This window comes from Etheostoma spectabile, chromosome 19 (genome assembly GCF_008692095.1).
Source record: "Etheostoma spectabile isolate EspeVRDwgs_2016 chromosome 19, UIUC_Espe_1.0, whole genome shotgun sequence".
In the NCBI taxonomy this organism is placed as follows: Eukaryota; Metazoa; Chordata; class Actinopteri; order Perciformes; family Percidae; genus Etheostoma; species Etheostoma spectabile.
In genome coordinates this window covers 16,561,045-16,580,190 of record NC_045751.1, presented here as the reverse complement: position 1 = coordinate 16,580,190, position 19,146 = coordinate 16,561,045, and the positions used below count along the sequence as shown (strand labels likewise).

General features: G+C 40.9%; 3 protein-coding genes and 1 long non-coding RNA gene across 6 annotated transcripts in view; 2 read left to right on the top strand and 2 right to left on the bottom strand.

Moving 5' to 3' along the window:
* Positions 1-9,236, bottom strand: part of pelp1 (proline, glutamate and leucine rich protein 1) — an 18,571-nt gene extending 9,335 nt beyond the window's left edge. For both annotated transcript variants that reach the window (XM_032544419.1, XM_032544420.1), the window contains exons 1-12: positions 9,022-9,236; positions 8,748-8,812; positions 6,389-6,494; positions 5,597-5,746; positions 4,450-4,521; positions 4,297-4,356; positions 3,905-4,061; positions 2,335-2,467; positions 2,126-2,213; positions 1,574-1,662; positions 1,309-1,422; positions 927-1,077 (exon numbers count right to left, since the gene is read on the bottom strand). In XM_032544419.1, coding sequence (XP_032400310.1) covers positions 927-1,077; positions 1,309-1,422; positions 1,574-1,662; positions 2,126-2,213; positions 2,335-2,467; positions 3,905-4,061; positions 4,297-4,356; positions 4,450-4,521; positions 5,597-5,746; positions 6,389-6,494; positions 8,748-8,812; positions 9,022-9,162 — 1,326 coding nt within the window. In that variant the 5' untranslated portion in view covers positions 9,163-9,236. The remainder of the gene's footprint in view (positions 1-926; positions 1,078-1,308; positions 1,423-1,573; positions 1,663-2,125; positions 2,214-2,334; positions 2,468-3,904; positions 4,062-4,296; positions 4,357-4,449; positions 4,522-5,596; positions 5,747-6,388; positions 6,495-8,747; positions 8,813-9,021) is intronic.
* med11 (mediator complex subunit 11) lies at positions 9,209-11,333 on the top strand. Of its 2 annotated transcripts, XR_004336420.1 has the most exons (4): positions 9,209-9,478; positions 9,887-10,017; positions 10,538-10,850; positions 10,943-11,333. XR_004336420.1 is itself a non-coding variant. In XM_032544504.1 (3 exons), the coding sequence occupies exons 1-3, from the start codon at positions 9,409-9,411 to the stop codon at positions 10,706-10,708; spliced, it is 372 nt and encodes a 123-aa protein (XP_032400395.1). In that variant the 5' UTR covers positions 9,209-9,408; the 3' UTR covers positions 10,709-11,333. The 2 variants fall into 2 exon arrangements, 1 of the variants encoding a protein (XP_032400395.1); XM_032544504.1 differs by having other exon boundaries at positions 10,538-11,333.
* Positions 11,334-14,406: 3,073 nt separating this feature from the next.
* LOC116707236 (uncharacterized) overlaps positions 14,407-19,146 on the top strand; it is a 111,345-nt gene continuing 106,605 nt past the window's right edge. The window contains exon 1 of the long non-coding RNA XR_004336435.1: positions 14,407-15,011. This is a non-coding gene — a long non-coding RNA (uncharacterized LOC116707236). The remainder of the gene's footprint in view (positions 15,012-19,146) is intronic.
* arrb2b (arrestin, beta 2b) overlaps positions 17,971-19,146 on the bottom strand; it is a 17,031-nt gene continuing 15,855 nt past the window's right edge. The window contains exon 14 of the mRNA XM_032544470.1: positions 17,971-18,504. Coding sequence (XP_032400361.1) covers positions 18,405-18,504 — 100 coding nt within the window. The 3' untranslated portion in view covers positions 17,971-18,404. The remainder of the gene's footprint in view (positions 18,505-19,146) is intronic.

Here is a 19,146-nt window from a genome sequence, read left to right as displayed (position 1 = left end):
AAAAAAAAAAAAGGATTGGGGAGGAAGAAAATTTAATTTTGGGATGATAGTTGAGGAAAAAGCCCTTCTAACTTACAATGAACTATGATGGAAATTAGTGATGTTCCTATCTTTTTTATAAGATCATTTTTTGAACATTTTTAGGCTTTTATTTGACAGGACAGCTAAAAATAAAAGGGGAGAGAGAGAGAGAAAGAGAGAGAGAGAGAGAGAGAGAGAGAGAGAGAGAGAAAGAGGAATAACATGCAGCAAGGGCCGCAGATCAGTTGAACCTGCGGCCACTGTGTCGAGGAGCAAACCTCTACATATGGGCACCCGCTCTACCAATTGTGCTTCCCAGGCGCCCACGATCAGCTTCTTTGACCCCCGATCCGATTTTTTAATAATTAAATATCTGCCAACACCGAGTCCCTATCCAACACATGTATTTGCTCAGATAACAAGAGCTGCGTGCTGGCATTTTTTGTGTTTACAAAATAACAAGTACACAAATTAAGTAACTTAAGCTTATTACATTTAACTTAGTGCAGCAAGTGAGTCTGTTTTTTAAACACCAAAACAGTTATCATTAGGATCCCAGCAAAGTCCCAACCCAAAAAATTGCTTATTGTGTTTACCGATGCTGGCTTCAGGGAATAACAGCCTTAAAAGGGTGGGTAATTAAAGGCATCTTTTCAGATAAATTAAAAAAGACAGTTGATGATTGATCGTCATTTGTATTCTTATTCACGCTGCAGATCACTTCCAATTATTCGAACTAATGATACTGTAGGAAAGCGTGTTAAATTTTAGACGGCACGTATTCATTTCCAGACGGTTCTGGGAGGATGGTGAGGCCTGCTAGGTTCAAATCTATAAGAATATGCAATTTTTACTGTAGAATACATGGTGCTTGAATACATTCAAACTAACTACATGGAACTAACCTTGACAGACTCCGCCCCTGGTGTGATGTCACCAAGCAGGTGACTAAACAGGAGTTCTGAGTGGCCAGGGCTTCCCTGGAGGATGCTTGCCGAGGCTCCAGCCACCTGGATCCACAGCTCTAATGTTCTGTACACCGATACCCGCACAGAGCTGTGGGATGAAGCAGAGACACACAAGACGAATGCTTCGGCTGCCAGAGTCAAAATCTGACATTACCACATGATCCACAGCACCGCTGCCAAATAAACCACCCCCTTCTAATTCCATGGTTGTTTCTAATACGACCATTTGTCTTAATAGTAATAAACTGGAAGAACTTCAGCCTTCTTCCATGCCTCAGCCCCTTCAAGAAACCAGTTCCTATCACCCACAGCAAGTTACCTGTAGGCTCTCTGCTGTCCCAGACTGGCTTCGGGTGGAGGTGCCCACGCAGAAAGGGTTTGAGAAAACAGCCTCTGTAGCACAGCAGCGTACTGAACCATGCCGCTACGTACACTGCAACACACAACACACACACTGAACAGTTATCTTATGTAGTATCTTGTATCTTCAAAATTATTCAGCTATTGCATGTGATATACAGGTGTATGAAATCAAAAACAAATTGTGAGTGTGTGTGCGTGTGTGTATGCACAACAGTACTCACGCTGTGATAAGAGCCGATAAGACCTCCAGTGTGTGGGTGTGTATGATGGGCAAGACCAGCAATCTCACACTTCCGTCGCCTGTTAAATTCGCCACACAAACCACACACAAACAAACAAAACACACCACACACACACACACACACACACACACACACACACACACACACACACACACACACACACAGTTTATAAGCATGTGTTTTCATAAATGTCAGGTGGTGCTACAGTGTATATTAACACATCAGAGTGTCTTGCCTCCTCAGACCCTATTTTGAAATACTCAGTATGTGTGTTAGGTTTGGGTACCAAACGGCAAACCTAACCAAATGGGTGCCTTATTTTGGTGCCTGGGCTGCCTTCTGGTGTTCCAAAACACACACAAACGAGACATCACTGCATGTGATGCTAGTTAACATTACACTTGGTAGAAGCAAACATTAGCTAGTAGCTACATTTTTAAAATATCAATTTAGCACCAGTATCTAAAAAACTCAGAAGTTTGTGTGTGTATGTGCGTGTGTGTGCGAGTGTGTGTGTGTGTGTACGCTCACTATGCTCTTGGAGCTGACAGCGAGGACTCTGCACACCAGGTTGAGTATCGGTCTGACAGGAAGACGGACAGCTGAGGCAGGATCCACCCTAAGGGACAGAGATGTGAGCTGGTATGAATAAACACCAAACTAACCTGTAACTGGAGAAAAAACGTGCTGACCAATAAAAAAGGTAGAGCTTTCTTTAAAGTTGTGTGTGTGTGTTGTACCTGAGTGTGTGTTTGAGTGCCAGGCAGACAGCTGTGTATCTGTGCTGGAGCTGCAGCAGCAGCAAAGGATCCGATTGGTCGAGATGAGGAAAGGCCAGCTCCACCCCCGAACCTTCATATTGCACTGTTCCATCTGTCCCAGAAAACAGCGAAAGCAAACTTTTTTTGTTTTTTTTGTTTCATAAAACAGCATCATCGGAGTATGATACACATGTAAAACTCAGTGCCATTGAGTGTGACAGCAGTGTCACAGTCTGCTTTAAAGAGCTAGAAACCATTTGATAAAACTGTAGGCCATGCAGTTGCTGAATCAGTCTTCATTTCAGATCGACAAACGTCAGTTTAAAAGATGTTCGTCCCGCATCTCACTTGTCATTTCCGGGTTAGCACTCCGCCAATCAGATTGGCCATTGAGTCCAATCTGCCCACCCGCCAATTCAACAAGTCGAATCGGCCAAAATTAAGGATGACCGCTCCTCCGGCGACAGCACGGAACACATCGAACGGACTCGAGTCACCGACCTCGCCAGAATGTCTCACTGAGTCTCGGCCGAAAATAGGGTTGATGTGTCAGCATCATTAAACAGCCGAAATTAACCAGTCTACCTCGGCTCTGGAAAAAAACCTGATAAAGATGGTATGTGCTCCCTTATCACCGAAGTAGAGGAGCTAATAGTGCTGGATTCTCGTGTCCTTCAGCAGAGTAAGGAGAAGGACTTCCTGATGAATAAAGTTGACCAACTGGAGTAACGATGCCGACGCAATAATATTCAGCCCTGATGAAGCAGATAAGAGAATATAAAATATAACCACGTTAAGAAGGTCTAAGGCTGCAACTACAGATGTAACGGTAAGAAATTTGAACCTTACGGTTATAGTCACCAAAATTATCCCTGTTTTCAGTATTTTTGCAGTATTTTTGTGTTCAATATGTTCAGAAAGCACCGACAGGCCTACACAAGCTGAAATAGTTTCAAAAAGTGTAACAGTGTTTATTATATTATATTACAAAAATAAAGGCAAAACCTTATCAAAAGTGAAAGTTTTAACATCAAAGGAACAAGGGTTCAGCAGCTAAACAGCTTATTTGTCAGAAACATTTCCAGAAGTGCAGGTTTAAATTATATAAATCCAAACATTCAAGCTAAGACATGAAGAACGATATGTAAACAAATCCAAGAAACACCACTAATTATATACTTGTTTTCTTCATCATCAATTTCAGGAGACTTGGATGAAGCTGGGAAGAACTGAACACAGTTTCCACACCGTGGTTTACCGTTAAAATGTCTATCAGCGTTTCCCTTGAATGCTTTTAACTCAAACATATAAGACATTCAGTTCACTGTCAGAGGAGTGAAGAAACCAAAAGATATTTCACATTTAGGAAGCTGTAATCAGAATTTTTACTCAAGCCAAATAATCAATCATCAAAATAGTTGGCCAATAATTTCATAGTTGACAACTATATAGAGATAGAGAAGTAGATCATCCCTGAACCCAGTTTTCATAGACAAATTGAACCCTGGCTTGGCAAAAACATTCAACCATCGCTAACAAAAAAGTGTACCTGATTCTGAACCCTGGTAGATCTGAGCCAGCAGGCCATTGGCTGAGGCCAGTAGGCAGTGAATCTGATTGGTCCAGCCTTCAGCTCTGCCTGAACCCACTCCTCGGTCCAACAGGCCCCCCAGACAGGGCAGGTGACCGTAACACAGACAGGCCATCTGACAGAGAGACAACCAGGCACAGTTAGATGGAAATGCGTTTAAAAAAAGCCTGCAGAAGAAAAAAGCCCTTGGCTTTTGACTATTCTGAATAGAAATCTGGTCCAGTGTGAAAACAAAATATAACGTATACTTTTGTTACAATTCCAGTTAATACAATTTTGTGCGCAAAACTGAGAAGAGACGAGAATAACAGTTGCATACATCTTTATCAAGACACTGATACACCACAAACCTCTTGCGTTTTCTTGTTTGCACTGTCCATTTTGGAGAGGAAATAGGCTCCCAGTTTGTCCTGAAAGAAGCAGAAAAAAACTGCATTTTTTTCTTCTCTCACTTCAAGTTTCTACATGGGGAATTGTTTCCACTGTCCTTGAGCATATCTTACCCTGAGGGATCCACAGGCTCTGGGGTAGTAGGTCATACAGGCCGTCATCCCCTCCATGGCTGCCAGCTCACACTGACATCACATGAGCAACAAAGCTGGTTAATGTCTTTTTATTTCCAACATAAGAATATCAACATTAAATTCACTGTCAAATAATTGGTTTTATCTTGCAAAACTTACTTAAATGCAACAATTGTTACCCCCAATTTCACTGCCTTTAATGTGAATTCAAAGTATATATATATGTATGCATACATACATTCAAACTTATAGACACAGATAAGTAACACACTGTTGTATGTTGAGTTTTTTTAAGAATCATGTAAATGTTAATTTTTTTCTTATTGTAATTTCCTATTGTTTAATCATCTCCCTCTAAATATTTTTTTTTTAGTAACACTATTTTTATTTATTTAAAATCAGATTGTTTCTCTCGAGCATTGGATGGAGCAGTGTGTGTAGTTTATTTGCAATAAAGTTGTGAGAAGAAAAAAATATATATATACTGGTATACACAACACACACACACACACACACACACACACACCCACACACACACACACACACACACACACACCACACACACACACCACACACACACACACCACACACACACAACACAAACACACACCAAACACACACACACACACCCACACACAAACACACACACACACACACACACACACACCACACCACACACACACACACACACACCACACCACACACACACACAACCACACACACACCACACACACACCACACACACACCACACACACACACACACACACACACCACACACACACACACACACACACCCCCCCTACTTTATTATCTCTTGACTACTTGGTTTAAATAATCTCTTGATTGTTTTGTCAATTAAATATCAGAGGGTAAAGACTTCCCAGAGTCCAAGGAGATTTGTCTGAAACCATTAATTGCTTAAATGTCTGACTTTGGCACCCCCAGTGGTGGCATTTTATTTGCTTTTTTTGTTTTTATATACTTATAATATATGGCTGTAACATGTAAATTGTGGCCAAAATATGTTGCATAGATGGTCAGTTGTGTCTAAAAGGTGAATTATTGTATATTTGCAATATTTGTCAATTTGCAATGTTCTGTAATGGTCCTGCCGTGTCGCCTCACCTCTGTCTTGAGGCCCAGCAGAGATGTGAGGATGCCCAGGATGGAGTTGAGTCCGACCTCCCTGGCCAGTTCTGCGAGCTGGGACGAGTACTGCAGCAAGTCCTTCAGGATGTTCACCGCCAGCTGGATGGTCTGAACCGGAGCCTGAGACTACAGGAAGAAACCGGGAGGTGGGAGATCAGGGGGTTGTTTGGCGGTGGAAGTGTCACTTACACAATCCATTTGTGTGACGCCCGGATGCGTTCTTTATCTCGTAATGTTATTTTCTTTGCCAAGGCCTCAAAGCTTGTGTTGAGAAATCCCGGAAGTTTTCCGTGAAGCGCGTATTGCGGCCTGTACCGCTTTAGACAAATGGGGTGATTGATGACATCCGAAGCCTCGCTGCACATCCATACATTGTGACTGGTTTATGAAGTGGTTCTGATCTACAACTGCCAATTTCCAGTTTTAGAACAGCCTACTAACATTGCATCTCCTGCTATTATATTATGACCAAAAGTATTGATTTACCCACGTTTGATAGCCGCACTCCCCCCAAGAAAATCTGTTTATTATACAGTTATGTTAATGGTAGCTTCACTTCACAGAGAAAGAGAAGAAACAAAGAGACTGTGCTTTGCGGGAGCCTAAACGCACTACCCCAATTCAAAATGAAAAGACCTGTGTTTGACGGCCGACGCAGGCAACAGGATTGCAGCTTAATGCTGTGGACATTTTCACAATTCAGGTTTTATAAAAGAGGCAGACAGGCAGCTCTGTGTTTGTTCGGGCACATTTGTGTATGCCTCATACCTGTATGACCTGCTGCAGGGAGCGCAGCCAGGAAACGCAGTGTTGCTGGAACAGATCACTGGAGCTGTCCTTAACCAGCATGGAGAGCAGGCAGAGCCCCTCAAACCTACACACACACACACACACACACACACACACACACACACACACACACACACACACCACACACACACACACACACACACACACACACACACACACACACACACACACACAATAAATTAAAATACTTATTATATTTTTGTTGTGTTAATGTCAAGAATGTCCAGTATACTGTGTAGATCCAGACTTCTCTTTGTCATCTGATCCACATTTAGGAAGATGGGAGAAATTAAATTTATCCTCAAGAAACTTTCAATTCTATTTCAGCATGTAGATTGTTATCACTTTGTTTATTGTCATATTTTTGTCTGCCAATTAACTTAAAACTACTCTAATACCGATAAGAAAGCACCTGGGCAGATTGTGACGAGCAACCTGTCTAAAGGTGGTTTACGCATATCCCATCGTAGTGGTGTTGATGCTGAAACTAGTAACGTGTCATTAACACTGACAGGGAAGTTTCCCAAAGGCCCTGTAGCAAGTGTGTATGCTGTAAAAGTTTAAAATATCTTTAAAAACAGTCCTTCCTGTGAGAATTTTGCATCGTTAACAACCCATACATGCTCTTTTCAATTTTAGGGAATAGGGTTTAAAATATGCACTTTCGCCATTTTTACACAATATAACTTTATTAGAAATTTGCAAAGCTGATATCTAATATAACATTAAAACGCGCAACAACAAAAAATATGATACAATGACATAACGTCACCTTTTAGAGCATACATTAGGTGAAGACTGAAAGACTTTGGCTGAATCCCATTCCTTCCCCTTACCCCTTCCCCTTACCCCTTCCCCTTACCCCTTCCCCTTACCCCTTCCCCTACCTTTTGCGCGTTCACGCGGCACTTTGCCGTCCAATACGTATTACGAGCTAGGGTAGGGCATAGATCAAGGGCTGTATACCCTACGGATCTAGTGTGGACGCGACCTCACTAGAAAACCACAGCAGTGTGTGGCTGCTGCATCAACCAGAGAGACACATGAATGTAAGTACTTTCAGCTTTAAATAATTGATTAAGTTACGACGTCTTGTTTTTGTGGTCTATGCAGTCCTGTACTGTGTACCCATGTTCCTAACTGAAACTTTTTAAAAATCGCTAGACTTGCAATGCTAACGCTAATCGCTAACGCTAATCGCTAACGCTAACGTTGAACAGTCCCACATATTTCTGCCTTGAATGGACTGTAATACGCATAGATTGTATAGCTATATATTATTAACGGTCTATGATACATCGCTACGTGCTTAACACTACCGCCCGTCTCACACAGGAGGACACAGGAGGACACAGCAGCTGATCCAGGTTGGGGCTGCAAACGGCAGACGTTCTTCTATTCATATGTTCATGTTGTACCCATTCATTATTGCATTGGTAGCCTACTATTTTGTAATAATATTTAATTAATTCCTGTTCATTGTTCATGCACTTGTTATATTGTTGTTGGTTTTGATATGGACTGATGATATGTGAGGGGGGTTACGGGCCAAAGGCTCCAACTGGTCTGGAATATCAGAGCAGCTGAGCTACAACAGTGTAGTGTGTGTTGTAGTTTTGTTTGTGGTCTTGTGTGATTTTTTTAGTTTTACACATATGAGTGCCTTTTATTGTGTGCGACATGTTAGTTATGGTTCATAGTTGACAATGGTTCTGTACATTATTTTTATGAACGTTTTTGCCTGTTATGTTCAATTTATCACCAATAAAGACGATTTTTGTCAACAAAATGTTTTTTGTGAACATCAATGACATTCAAAACGGTGATAACTGAAACAGATAACACACACCATGTATACAGGTTATATTTGTTGTATATGTACAGATGCATGTGTATACACATTTGTATTGCAAACAGACCTAAGTACTACACAGATAAGTACTTGCACCTACAAAGTGAACCTAAATAACTATAAAATATAACACTGTTGTCCAACCCCCACAATCAAGACCTAGACGGCATCTTGGAGGTTTGTATCAATACTGTATGGTGATGTCACCAAGTGGTGCCCAATTCATAGGTATGTTTTCACCCCTTACCCCTACCCTTGGTTTCAAGGGCCAAGGGGTAGGGGTAAGGGGAAGGAATGGGATTCAGCCTATGACAGCTAATAAGAAACACTTTTTAGTTACTTTTTTAAATCTATAGTTTAGTCATACTGAATGTAAATACTGTTGGACTAATGTGTGCCTGATTTGGTAATTGGCAATGGGCTTTATAAATAAAATAGAATCAATATTATCAGACATTTTCTCACCTGGTCTTGCTCGAGCCCAGTTTGGCATTGCTGAAGCCCACGAGACCCCCGACGGTGCTTGCGCCCTACAGAGATTTAAACACAGGTGTTAGCTAACAGTGGAGGCACGTATTACAAAAAGCACGAGACACCTCAAAAGCTAACGTTACTGTCTCCGAAGACGTCAGCTCAGTAAACAACAAAGCGTGTAGCAGATGCAGCGGCACAGCCACAGCAGGCTAACAGGTAACTAGCTTCCAAGCCAAATATAGTGCATCTCCGGACAAGGCTCTACCTGTGTCTGAAACACGCCATGTTCTCTGTAGTTAGCCAACAGAGCGGGTAAATACTCTGTACGCTGTTCTTTCAGAACCGACACCAAACCCTCCGTTAAGCGCGTAGCAGACGGGCCACGCAGCCAAGCCGATGTAGCCATGTTCTCGCCTCTCTGCCAAGCGAACGTCACAAGTATGCGACGGAGTGACGTCGATTAAGCAGCGCCACTTCTTTGTTGATGTGCGCGGATGTGCAGTTTCTTCGTCAGCTGTTGGTTGTTACTTCGGTTTTTAGATCCTCTCCTGTGTACACACAGCCGAGTTGTCGGCACTGCACTGTGTGTGGACTGCAGTAGGAGTTGTTTTCGGAGAGCAGCTGGTTGCGACCGGTGAATTCCTGGCCACTCATGGCGAACGAGCGGCTCCGAGCTCTGGAGGATGTGGAGAAGGAGATAGCGACGGTCATGCAATGCGCCGGTGAGGACACATTTCACCCAACTTCAACACAAAACCCGCATACTAGGCATTTAGGCAGCGATGGAGCTACTGGGAACTAATACCGCACTGTAAAATACTCTGTTACAAGTAAAAGTCCTGCATGAAAATGTTATTTGAGTAAAAGATTGTAAGTAGCATTAGGAAAATTGTACTACAAGTAAAAGTACTCTCTGTTCTTTCTGACAATTTGATAAACAAAATGTATATAATGCTTGAGCAAATGAAACCCAAATCAACAAAACTGCTTAAAAAATATGAATCGCTTTTTCAACAGTTGTTTGAAGTGCTATTTCTGACATGTTATGGGCATTGTTAATATGTCTGCTCATAAAGCTGATATGCTGTTGTTGTTGTTGTTGTTGTTGTTGTTGTTTGCGTCCCCTGCAGGTAATATAGTTCTTGAACTCTCCAAAGACAAACACAACGCCAGCCTCCTGGACAGACAGCTGGTCCAGTTCCAGAGCTCCGTCAACCGAGTGGAGAACGAGCTGAGCGGCCAGATCCGCTACCTCACACAGGTGCAACACACAGTAGTAGTATCAGTGTTTCTATTTGTGTGCATTATAACCCTGAACGCCACTGCAACAAAAACAAAGCATACAGTTTTGTGGTACAAGTTGTAACTTAAAAAATGGACCGTGTAATAAAATGAGGTGCTCTGTTTTTACTTTAATTGTAGGTTTTGCTTTTTTTTTTCCAAGTAATTTTCTGTTGTCTCTCAACTTAAAAAAAAAAAGTTTTATTTTTATTTTGAAAAAAGCCCCGTACTGCTGAAACAAATCTCATAGTGAGATTCCTATAAACAGTAAGGGGCAGTATTGTTTTATTACTACAGACTCTTTTTTTCTAAAGACCGATCCAACGCCCACATTCGGCTTCATCATTAATCATAAACACGTTAAAAGGACCCGGTGGGGGGGGAAATTTTACCGGAATTGTACCTCGTACGATTTATCGTGACAAATAGATTGAAGTGCATCAGAACAGAGCTGTATTTCACCTGTCTTTCCTTCTGCCCCACCCCACCCCCCACCCCAGGTAGCTACTGGTCAACCTCACGAAGGCTCCACTTACTCAGCCAGGAAGGACTGTCAGATGGCACTGAACCGAGCCGAGTACGCCAAAGTCAAACTGGGAGAACTGGGACGGACCTGCGAAGTCATGCTGGAGCAGCAGCAGCAGCAGCAGCAGCAGCAGCAGCAGACATGAGAGCCGAGATCTAGATCTGGATCTGGACCCACACATGGTCTAACTTGCAAGAAAAAATAAAGTTAAACTCTCCTGTAGGCAAGTCCACGCAATGTTTGACACACTCCTACTCAAAAAGGGGTATTACAAAACTTCATTTAAAGTGCTTGTATTATGCTCTTTTTCAGGTTCATAATTGAAAAAAGATATACAACAATAAATAACAGGGAAAAAACATAATATGAGCACTTTAAGACATTTATTTACTATTTTATTCATATATTATGCTACTTTTGTTAACCCAAGACTTTTGTGAATGCACTTATTTCATGCACCAAAACAATTGAGTTCAGGCATGTTTTCATGAGAAATAATAGTGAAAACATATAGCAATGTAGCGCGGCTATTTTCATTTGGGCGCCCATGTTATCTAATCTGTTCGGGCGCGGAGCAGCTGAGTCAGCCCGTACGCTACAGCGATCGTTTTGGCATCACCTCTTTTTCTTACACGAGCAAATGTGTCAGGGCCAAATTACCTCTTTATACGTTGCTCTGACACAAATTTGGACATCACTATACAGAAAGCTGAGTTTCTTCTGAACATTGTGATATATATCACACATTGGTATCAGGTTACATGCACACAAATAAACCATAAAGAAGAATTTAAGAAGAAATGTAAAGCTGCCCTCAGACATCAGAAGGTAGACAACATTTCGGTACTAGACCATCTTCAGGCAAATGCTGGTGTAGAACCAAAACGTTGGCTAAACTTCTTCTTGCAAGTTAGACAGTTTGTGGGAGTTTCTTGACCCACTTGTCCCCCTCAGACACACTTGTCTCACGTTGTGGATGGGCAAAGTATTTTTTTGTACCGCTGTATCTGCCGCCAGCCTTCAAATCTTTTCATGGATCCTTTTTTTTTTTTATATATATATATATTGTTATCACAAATACTGAAATATCACATGAACACAATTCTTGTATATAACAACCCTTTTTTCTAAAGTACTGTATGTTGCATTACTGGGTATATCTCATAGGGGTGTAAACCACACAATAGGATATTATATTGATTCTCAACACAATAAGATATTTGCTGGTATTGCAAAGTATTATATATACATATTTATATATACACACACTGTATATATAAGCTCAAATTTGATTTGACAATTTCATTACTAAGCTCTTTCACACATTTAAATTAAAAACAAACGACTCTTAATAAAAAGAATGAATATAAAGTGTGAATTTCAAAATAAAAGCGGATTTTCACTTTGTATCTATATTATTAGATCGTTAAGGATTGAATCGATATATCGATCGAGCTCAATTTATTGTTACACCCCTACTATTTTGTTTAGAGGTGATTTTTTTTCTCCCTATTCATGTGCATAACTGGCCACATGTAGACCTCGTTAAGATCACTCCAACACAACTACCAAACATAGAAAAGTGGTACCAAATGTGTCAGCGTAATCAGCCCAGATTCTCCCCGGAGCTGTGATCTTGCGGCCACATCAACAGAGGAAAAGCAAGAGGCACAATTCACACAGCCTCAGCTTTGTGGAATATTAACAGCAGAATCTGCAGGGTTTTTTTTTCCTCTCTCTTTCTCGTTTACAGCAGCAACGCAGAGTGAAAATCTGCAGTATTTCTCTTTTTTTTTTTATTTGCTTAAAATTTAAGGGGAATTCTGCAGACAGATTCCGCGTGGCCTTGATTATCAGTGACAAAAATGCTGAGTGATAAAAGCCAATGATTTAGAGTGTAAGGGACAAACTCTTAAGTTCTGAGCACGAATATCTTGATTTGAGCACGGTGAAAAGAAACTTTGGACCATCTATAATGTTTATCGGGTTCTCGGATGGCCATTTCAGTGACTCGGCAGCTCACTGGATGGTGACACAGACTATTTAGGGGACAATAAAGCAGGGGTGTCAAACTCATTTTCACTAAAGGGCCACACTGGAAGAGAATCACATCGAGGCCCAGACATGTACAGTTTATTGACATGTTTTTAAATACATATACAGTGTTTTCCCTGGCTTTGTGGAAAACTTAGGTGTCATTTCTCTAGAAAATGTCTTGTTTTTCAAAAATAAAAAAAGCAATTCCCCAATACATTTTGTGTCACATTGTAGGTTTTTGGTCATTTTTGTTTTTCTTGGGGTTTATTTTGAGTCTCTGTAGTTGCTTTGTGTCCCTTTTGTGGTAGTTTTTGTCATTTGTGTTTTCATCATGCTTTTGTCTAAAACGTTGGGTAAGCTAGAGTCTAAAAGTCTTTTAGTTACATTCATTTATTAGGCGCTGCTGCTAAACCTTTTTATAATAGGGGAAACTATAAAGTCAAATATCTTTGACTGTTATTGCATGCCATTTTTTGGGGGGGATATTGTTAATTTTACAACTTTTTTGTGGCTGTCTCAGACGTTTTTGTCACTTAAAAAAAAAAAAAAAGAAAAAAAAAAAAAGCAATTGTCTGTTTTTGCAACATTTTTTTGCTTTTGTCATTCGTTTCAACTTTACAAAAGCAAAAAGTTTCCTAGCCATCAGAGATTAGCAAATCAAGCAAAACAATGATTACATTTTTTTTTTTAACAGCAATCTAATTATGAAAAACTTTAAATATGAAATTAAAGATGACAAATGTCAAAGTTGAGTCTCAAAGTTGGTCAGTCTGCCAAATTTTGCTTTGAGCGTGGAGTATAATTTGAGTTTGAAAACATTTCCCTGTCTTTTCAGTTTGGCGCAGGACTAGACCGGGCCAAACTTTATTGTGAACCTAAATTAATAGGCGGGCCGGATCAAAATATGCAAAGGGGCCAGGTTTGGCCCACGGGCCATGAGTTTGACATGTGGTTTAAAGTAACAAACAAAAAAATACGTGACTTACTCTGATCGAAAAAGGTCTCCATTAAAGTCAGCAGAGGATCAAAACACTTAGGATGTCAGTGACTGAAACGTCCATCCAGACAGTCCTTAATCAGGGCGGAATGTAAAAAATTCTGATACTGTTGGAGTGGACAGTCTCTTTTGTCTTCAGAACCTCAGTGACGTACGCAAAACTGTCCTCAACATTCAAAATGCCATTCCGCTTGTCCTGCATTCTTCTAAACCTAGACTTGTTTACTTTTTCAACAATATTTTGTTCAATGATGTAACACGCCGCTGTTCACGATTCGCTGAACTTTGTTATTCTGAAAAGCTTTTTGTCATGTTTTACGTCAATTCAAGATCACATCACCCATCATTTGTAGATTTTATTAAGTAAAATAACATCAATCCAATAGTATCTTGCAATATCTTTATGTTGTGAAGTCTTCAATTTACCTGCTTTATAAATCTGAGGTTTGATTATGATAATAACTGTGGCATGTTACACTTGCATAGCGCACATTTACATCTCCAAGGACAAAAGAAAAGAGTTTTTAAGATCTGAAATCATGCATCTTTATAGATAGAAAAAAAAACACTGGCAAACACAGACTGTGACACAGAATTCAATACTACAGAACAATTACAGGAGATTACAGCCCAAATGATGGCGAGGCAGATGGTCATCGCAGATTCATCACTGCACGTTTAGAAGTGACAATAAATGAATATCCAAAGACATGTTTGATCACAGTGTCGCCATTATACACTTTGTCCACCAGAGAGCACTGACAAGTAGATATATATATTTTTTACACTTCTCAATTTTACTCTGATCAAATACTGCAAGTAAAAGTCCTGAATTCAAAATGTTACTTAAGCTTCCAAATTAAAAGTACTCTTTTTACAGAATGGCACCTTTAAAAGTGTAATGTCATTATAGAACATCTTTTTTTGTGTTGTCAATGCAGAGCCAATTTCAAATACTGTGTGTATTACTGCGTATATTAGTAGTAGAATACATATGTTTTGTTTTTTTTGGAGTAAAAAAATAGCCTGTTTTTCCCTCTGGCATTAAGTGGAGTAAAAGTATAAAGTAGCGTAAAATGACAATACTCAAGTAAAGTACAAGTATGTCAATATTGTACTTAAGGACAGTACTTAATGTACTTAGTTAGATTCCACTAATGTTGATCTCACACTGGTAGGTTAAAGCTAAGCCGGTTTCTTGTCTGAAATCCCCTTTCACACATGTAACACAACGCGTTCACTTCCTGGAAATAAACTGTTTGGTTTAGTTGAGGGCTGTTGCTGGGTAGAGCATGCTGGAGGCAGAACGTGACGCGGATTACACTGCAGCCACGTAGCCAGTTCGTAATTTGGTCATAACAACAAGTCTTGCTGTCTCTCTCCGATAGACATTTGCGTAATCCGGGCCAGTGTTGTAACACTCAAGACAGCTCTTGGTGTCAAGACCGGTCAAGATCACAACTGTAAGCATATTGCTAAATTGCCTGTTCATTACTGCAATTAGATGTAAAACTCAGTCAAGTTTTTGGTTAAAACTTTCCACTATTAATCACTTCTCCCAGACCCTTTAACACACACTCCCAAGTGATTGACACTGGAAACAGGGGGGGGAAAAAGCTGTCCGTCTGGCACTGGTCTGACATTTGGAAGGTCTAGAAGAGCCGCATCATTAAATCTTTTAATTCTTATTTCAATTAGCCCCGTTCATACTCCTAACTCGTCAAATACAGACGCTTGGGCAGTGGCTCTCGGCATCAGATACCAACGCCAAAAGCACCCTTCACCGTCTGTATGGAATGCACCGGGCAGAGCAGCAGCTCGGCAGCACTTTGAGACGACGTAGTGTTAAGAGCGACGGCATCGATTAGTATGAAAAAGTAAAATGAAAGGCCGGAGGAGGTTGGCCGGGGTTTGTGTCCCATTCTTGTCCCGCTGGTTCTAAAACGTACATTTTATAACTCATCCACCATCTTTTCCTAAACCTAACTGTCCCCTAGCGCGCCAGTTAAACGTATGCCCCGATCCTGAGCGTCACAAAGGGATGCCAAGAATGGGCTCCGCCTGAAATGCTGCATCTAGTTCTTATATTACATCCATAGCATATTCGTGTTACTGACCCTTTGTGTTTACCCTTGGAGAATTTCTTCCGGCTTTGCACCAGCTGCATGATAAAAACGACGATTCAATAAAATTACACAGACTGTGTACTTGGGAGCTAGCAGGGTAAAGATCCCTTTAATGTCCGGTCCAGCAGATTCAGAGATTTGGCTCTCACATTCAGTTCCTCTATGTAATGTTTAGATAAGTTCACAGTTGCAGAGCATGTGTGAAAGGGACTATATATAAAAAAAAAAGAAAAAAAAGAAGTCTGTTACATTGATATGCGTTCCAGAAAATACAAAAAAAAACAACTACAAAATAATATTGGTTCATGTAACTCGCTAGCTAGTTCTGCTCCAAATATAAAAATGCATTTAGTTTGTTTCATTATAAAGAGGCTAAGCAACAATCAAAAGCAAACCATAAAAGACAACAGTTGAACAGTTGAACCTCAATATAAAAACACCACTCGTATTCCTTTGTTTAAAAGCTAGAATTATATAAACCTGAATCACAGCAGCATGTACAATACTGACATCAGCATAATGATGAAAGAGTCAAGCAGCAGCACTTCTGCAGGAACATCTGTAAAACTGTAGCCTCACTTAGTTAAACTCCTGCTAAATGTGCACTAGAGTTGCTTGAGTCACTGAGCATCTCCTCCTGTTTTTACACGAGCATACAACCAGTGTGACTCATAGTGCGTTCCATTTGTACTCGGAGGTCGGAATTTCAAAGGGTCAGAGTCGTAAACACGCCCCCTGAACTCAGATTTCCAAGTTGTGAAAATGGACAACCTTGCAGTACCCTGAGCTCAAAATCCAACATGGCTGCTCCGTTTAGCTGGGTATCGTCCAAAATGTTTTGATTGAACCGATACCCAGGGTGAGAATTACCCTTTTTCTGGTCTACATATCCCTGCCTCTACTGAATAATTATTATTTTTTTTTTATCCCCAGTGGGGACAAAAACACTAGTTAAGTTTAGGAAAAAGATTGTGGTTAAAACACTACCAAGGAACAAACTTTTGTTTCCTGGGTGAAAGTATTTTGTCTTTGCTGCAAAGTGAACTCCGCACCCCGGCTTGAAAGCTCTGTTTTATGTTGACACCACGTTGTGCTATTTCATTTTGAGGTAATTTTCCATTGGATATTGAAGTTGATAAATAAGTGTTTTAGCATTGCCAGCCGACTGGCACTATCCATGATATTGTTAAGGAGGATTTGATTATTGCATGTTTTGTTTTGTTGTGCATGATTAAAAACAAATTGCACCCTGGTGATACCAACACCTTGACTTCAATGACGGTTTCTAAATGATCTTTTCATGTATTTTTCAGCTCCTACTACGTGAACCCTGGCTTTTTGTGTAACGTTTTTCCTGCGTGTTTCTACGACATGTAACATCAGACAGCCAATCACAACCATTATTAGATCTTAGTTTATTAGTTACTAGTTTATTGGCTCACTGACGCTGAAAATGTCAGCTGTAATGATATTGGGTTTAGAATGGCATTTTTTGATACTCGGGAGGCAATCCGGTCGGTGCCTAAAAAGTATTGAATTTGGTAACCAACAGTAGTGAAAGCTGTAGTAACATATAGTTTATTAGCACTTCTGTCTTATTTGAGTCTCACTCAACTCGGATGTGGTCTTGCTTTGCCTGGCCTTCCTGCACAGCACTGCGAAGGAAGGTCTGGCTAGTCCACAGCATTCTGGGATGGGAGAAAAACCTGCTCTGGTTTATTGGCATTTCTTTAAACCAATACCGATGGTCTTTGGCTGTGCTAAGTGCTGGACGGAGCCCCGGTGATGCTGCAAAATGGCCTTGTGAAGGAACTTGTTTTGGTGGAACGTGTGTACGTTCAAAAGTTGTAGTAGTCGTGCAACAGAAAACTCAGATTGGACAGATAGTCTAGCTAGTGGTCTGGATTTACCCTGCAGAGATCAGAGGAGCAGTTAACCCTAGTCCTCAGAAATCCAGTTTATAAGTACAACACTTACAAAGAGGAAGCTATCAGACATCCAGCAGAATTTCCGGTAGCGTCGGAGAAATCCCGGAAGTGGAACGTCGTGGATATAGACTAGTTTGGGTGTGACATCATTCCCAGCTCTGACCTCCGAGGTAAATGGAACGCACCAGGGCTTCCCTCAGTGTATTGCGAGCCTAGTGGCCCACTAAATTGCCCCCCACCAAGCCAAATTCTTTTTTATGTAAACAGTATATTTTAGCTCCCCCCCCAAATGGTAGGAAACGTAGACAGTCATATTTTCAAATCTCCAGTTAGCTTTTAGCTCTAACTTAATGCAGGGCCCTATGGAATCTGTCTTTTAGTTGTTTTTTTTAATTATCAATTTCCCAGTTCTGTCTATGATTCTGTTAACACAGAAACTATTGGGCTACGTTAATGCTGCCATCAGTCTGTTGCTGGCCCCCAACCGGGCCCTCATAAAAAAAGAAATACTCTTGCCACCAGGCTAAAACAACTTTCCTGGGGAAAACCCTGCACAATGTTGGTTTCTTGACTGCTCTTTTAACAAGAGACACATCTAGCAGCCCATACAGAATAAATGGTACAATTAAAGCATGTGGAAAGACTCAAGAGGCTGTCTTTAGAAGTTCTTCTCTCTAGGTTCCTGGGGTTGAGGTGTCCTGTAACCTCCCGCTCAGACAGCGGACCCTGCAGGCGAATGAGAAGGGGGAGGAGCTAGCAGAAGGGGTCGCCCTCATCCTTGTCAAACGTTATCCCCGTTAGCCCCAGGCGAGCAAAGTCTTCAAACACAAAGTCATCACCAGGAGAGGAAGTACTATGAAGAGAAGGAATGTCATCATCTACCTGGATAAAGCACACATATTACTTAGGGTTGGGTACCGCTCATATTCTTTCCGGTACATGAGCGGTACTGATTCGGGTTAGATGGAATTAGGTTCTGGTACCTTTTTTTTTTTTTTCAGTAATTTGCATGGCCCAGAGGAAGTGAAACGTTAACAGCACCGTCATCACTTTCGGCTTGCCATTAACAGACAGCGAACGGTGTCTGTGTGGAGTTTGGAAAACTGTAACCATACTTCCAAATCGCTTAATGTGACTTTAACAAACTGCCAAAGCAACATGGTTTTCCCCTATTTGCACCACAGATCTGTTTGTGTGTGTGTGTGTTGGAGCCCTTCTCTGCAGAGAGGACAGATAAGACCAACATGTTCAATGCATTTCCTTCCTCATTAAAAACACTTCCAAAGACCATTTTTGTGTGTGTGTAATGTTTACATAAATGTTTGCTGGCATGCAGTCTTCTTCCCTGCCTTCCTCATGACTTAACAGTTTTTTTTAACATGGGTTCTATTTTCCTATGTTTTTTGTGACTGATAAACAACACTCTTTAAAATTGGTCCAGTATTTAGCATGAATGCTGTAATCGGCAGCCACAGACCGGGCTGCAGTGTAACCC

Coding starts and splice junctions, on each gene's coding strand:
- med11 (XM_032544504.1), top strand. CDS start 9,409: ATGGCGAACGAGCGGCTCCGAGCTCTGGAGGATGTGGAGAAGGAGATA. Junction 9,479..9,886: donor GACGGTCATGCAATGCGCCG/GTGAGGACACAT, acceptor CGTCCCCTGCAG/GTAATATAGTTCTTGAACTC. Junction 10,018..10,537: donor AGATCCGCTACCTCACACAG/GTGCAACACACA, acceptor CCCCCACCCCAG/GTAGCTACTGGTCAACCTCA.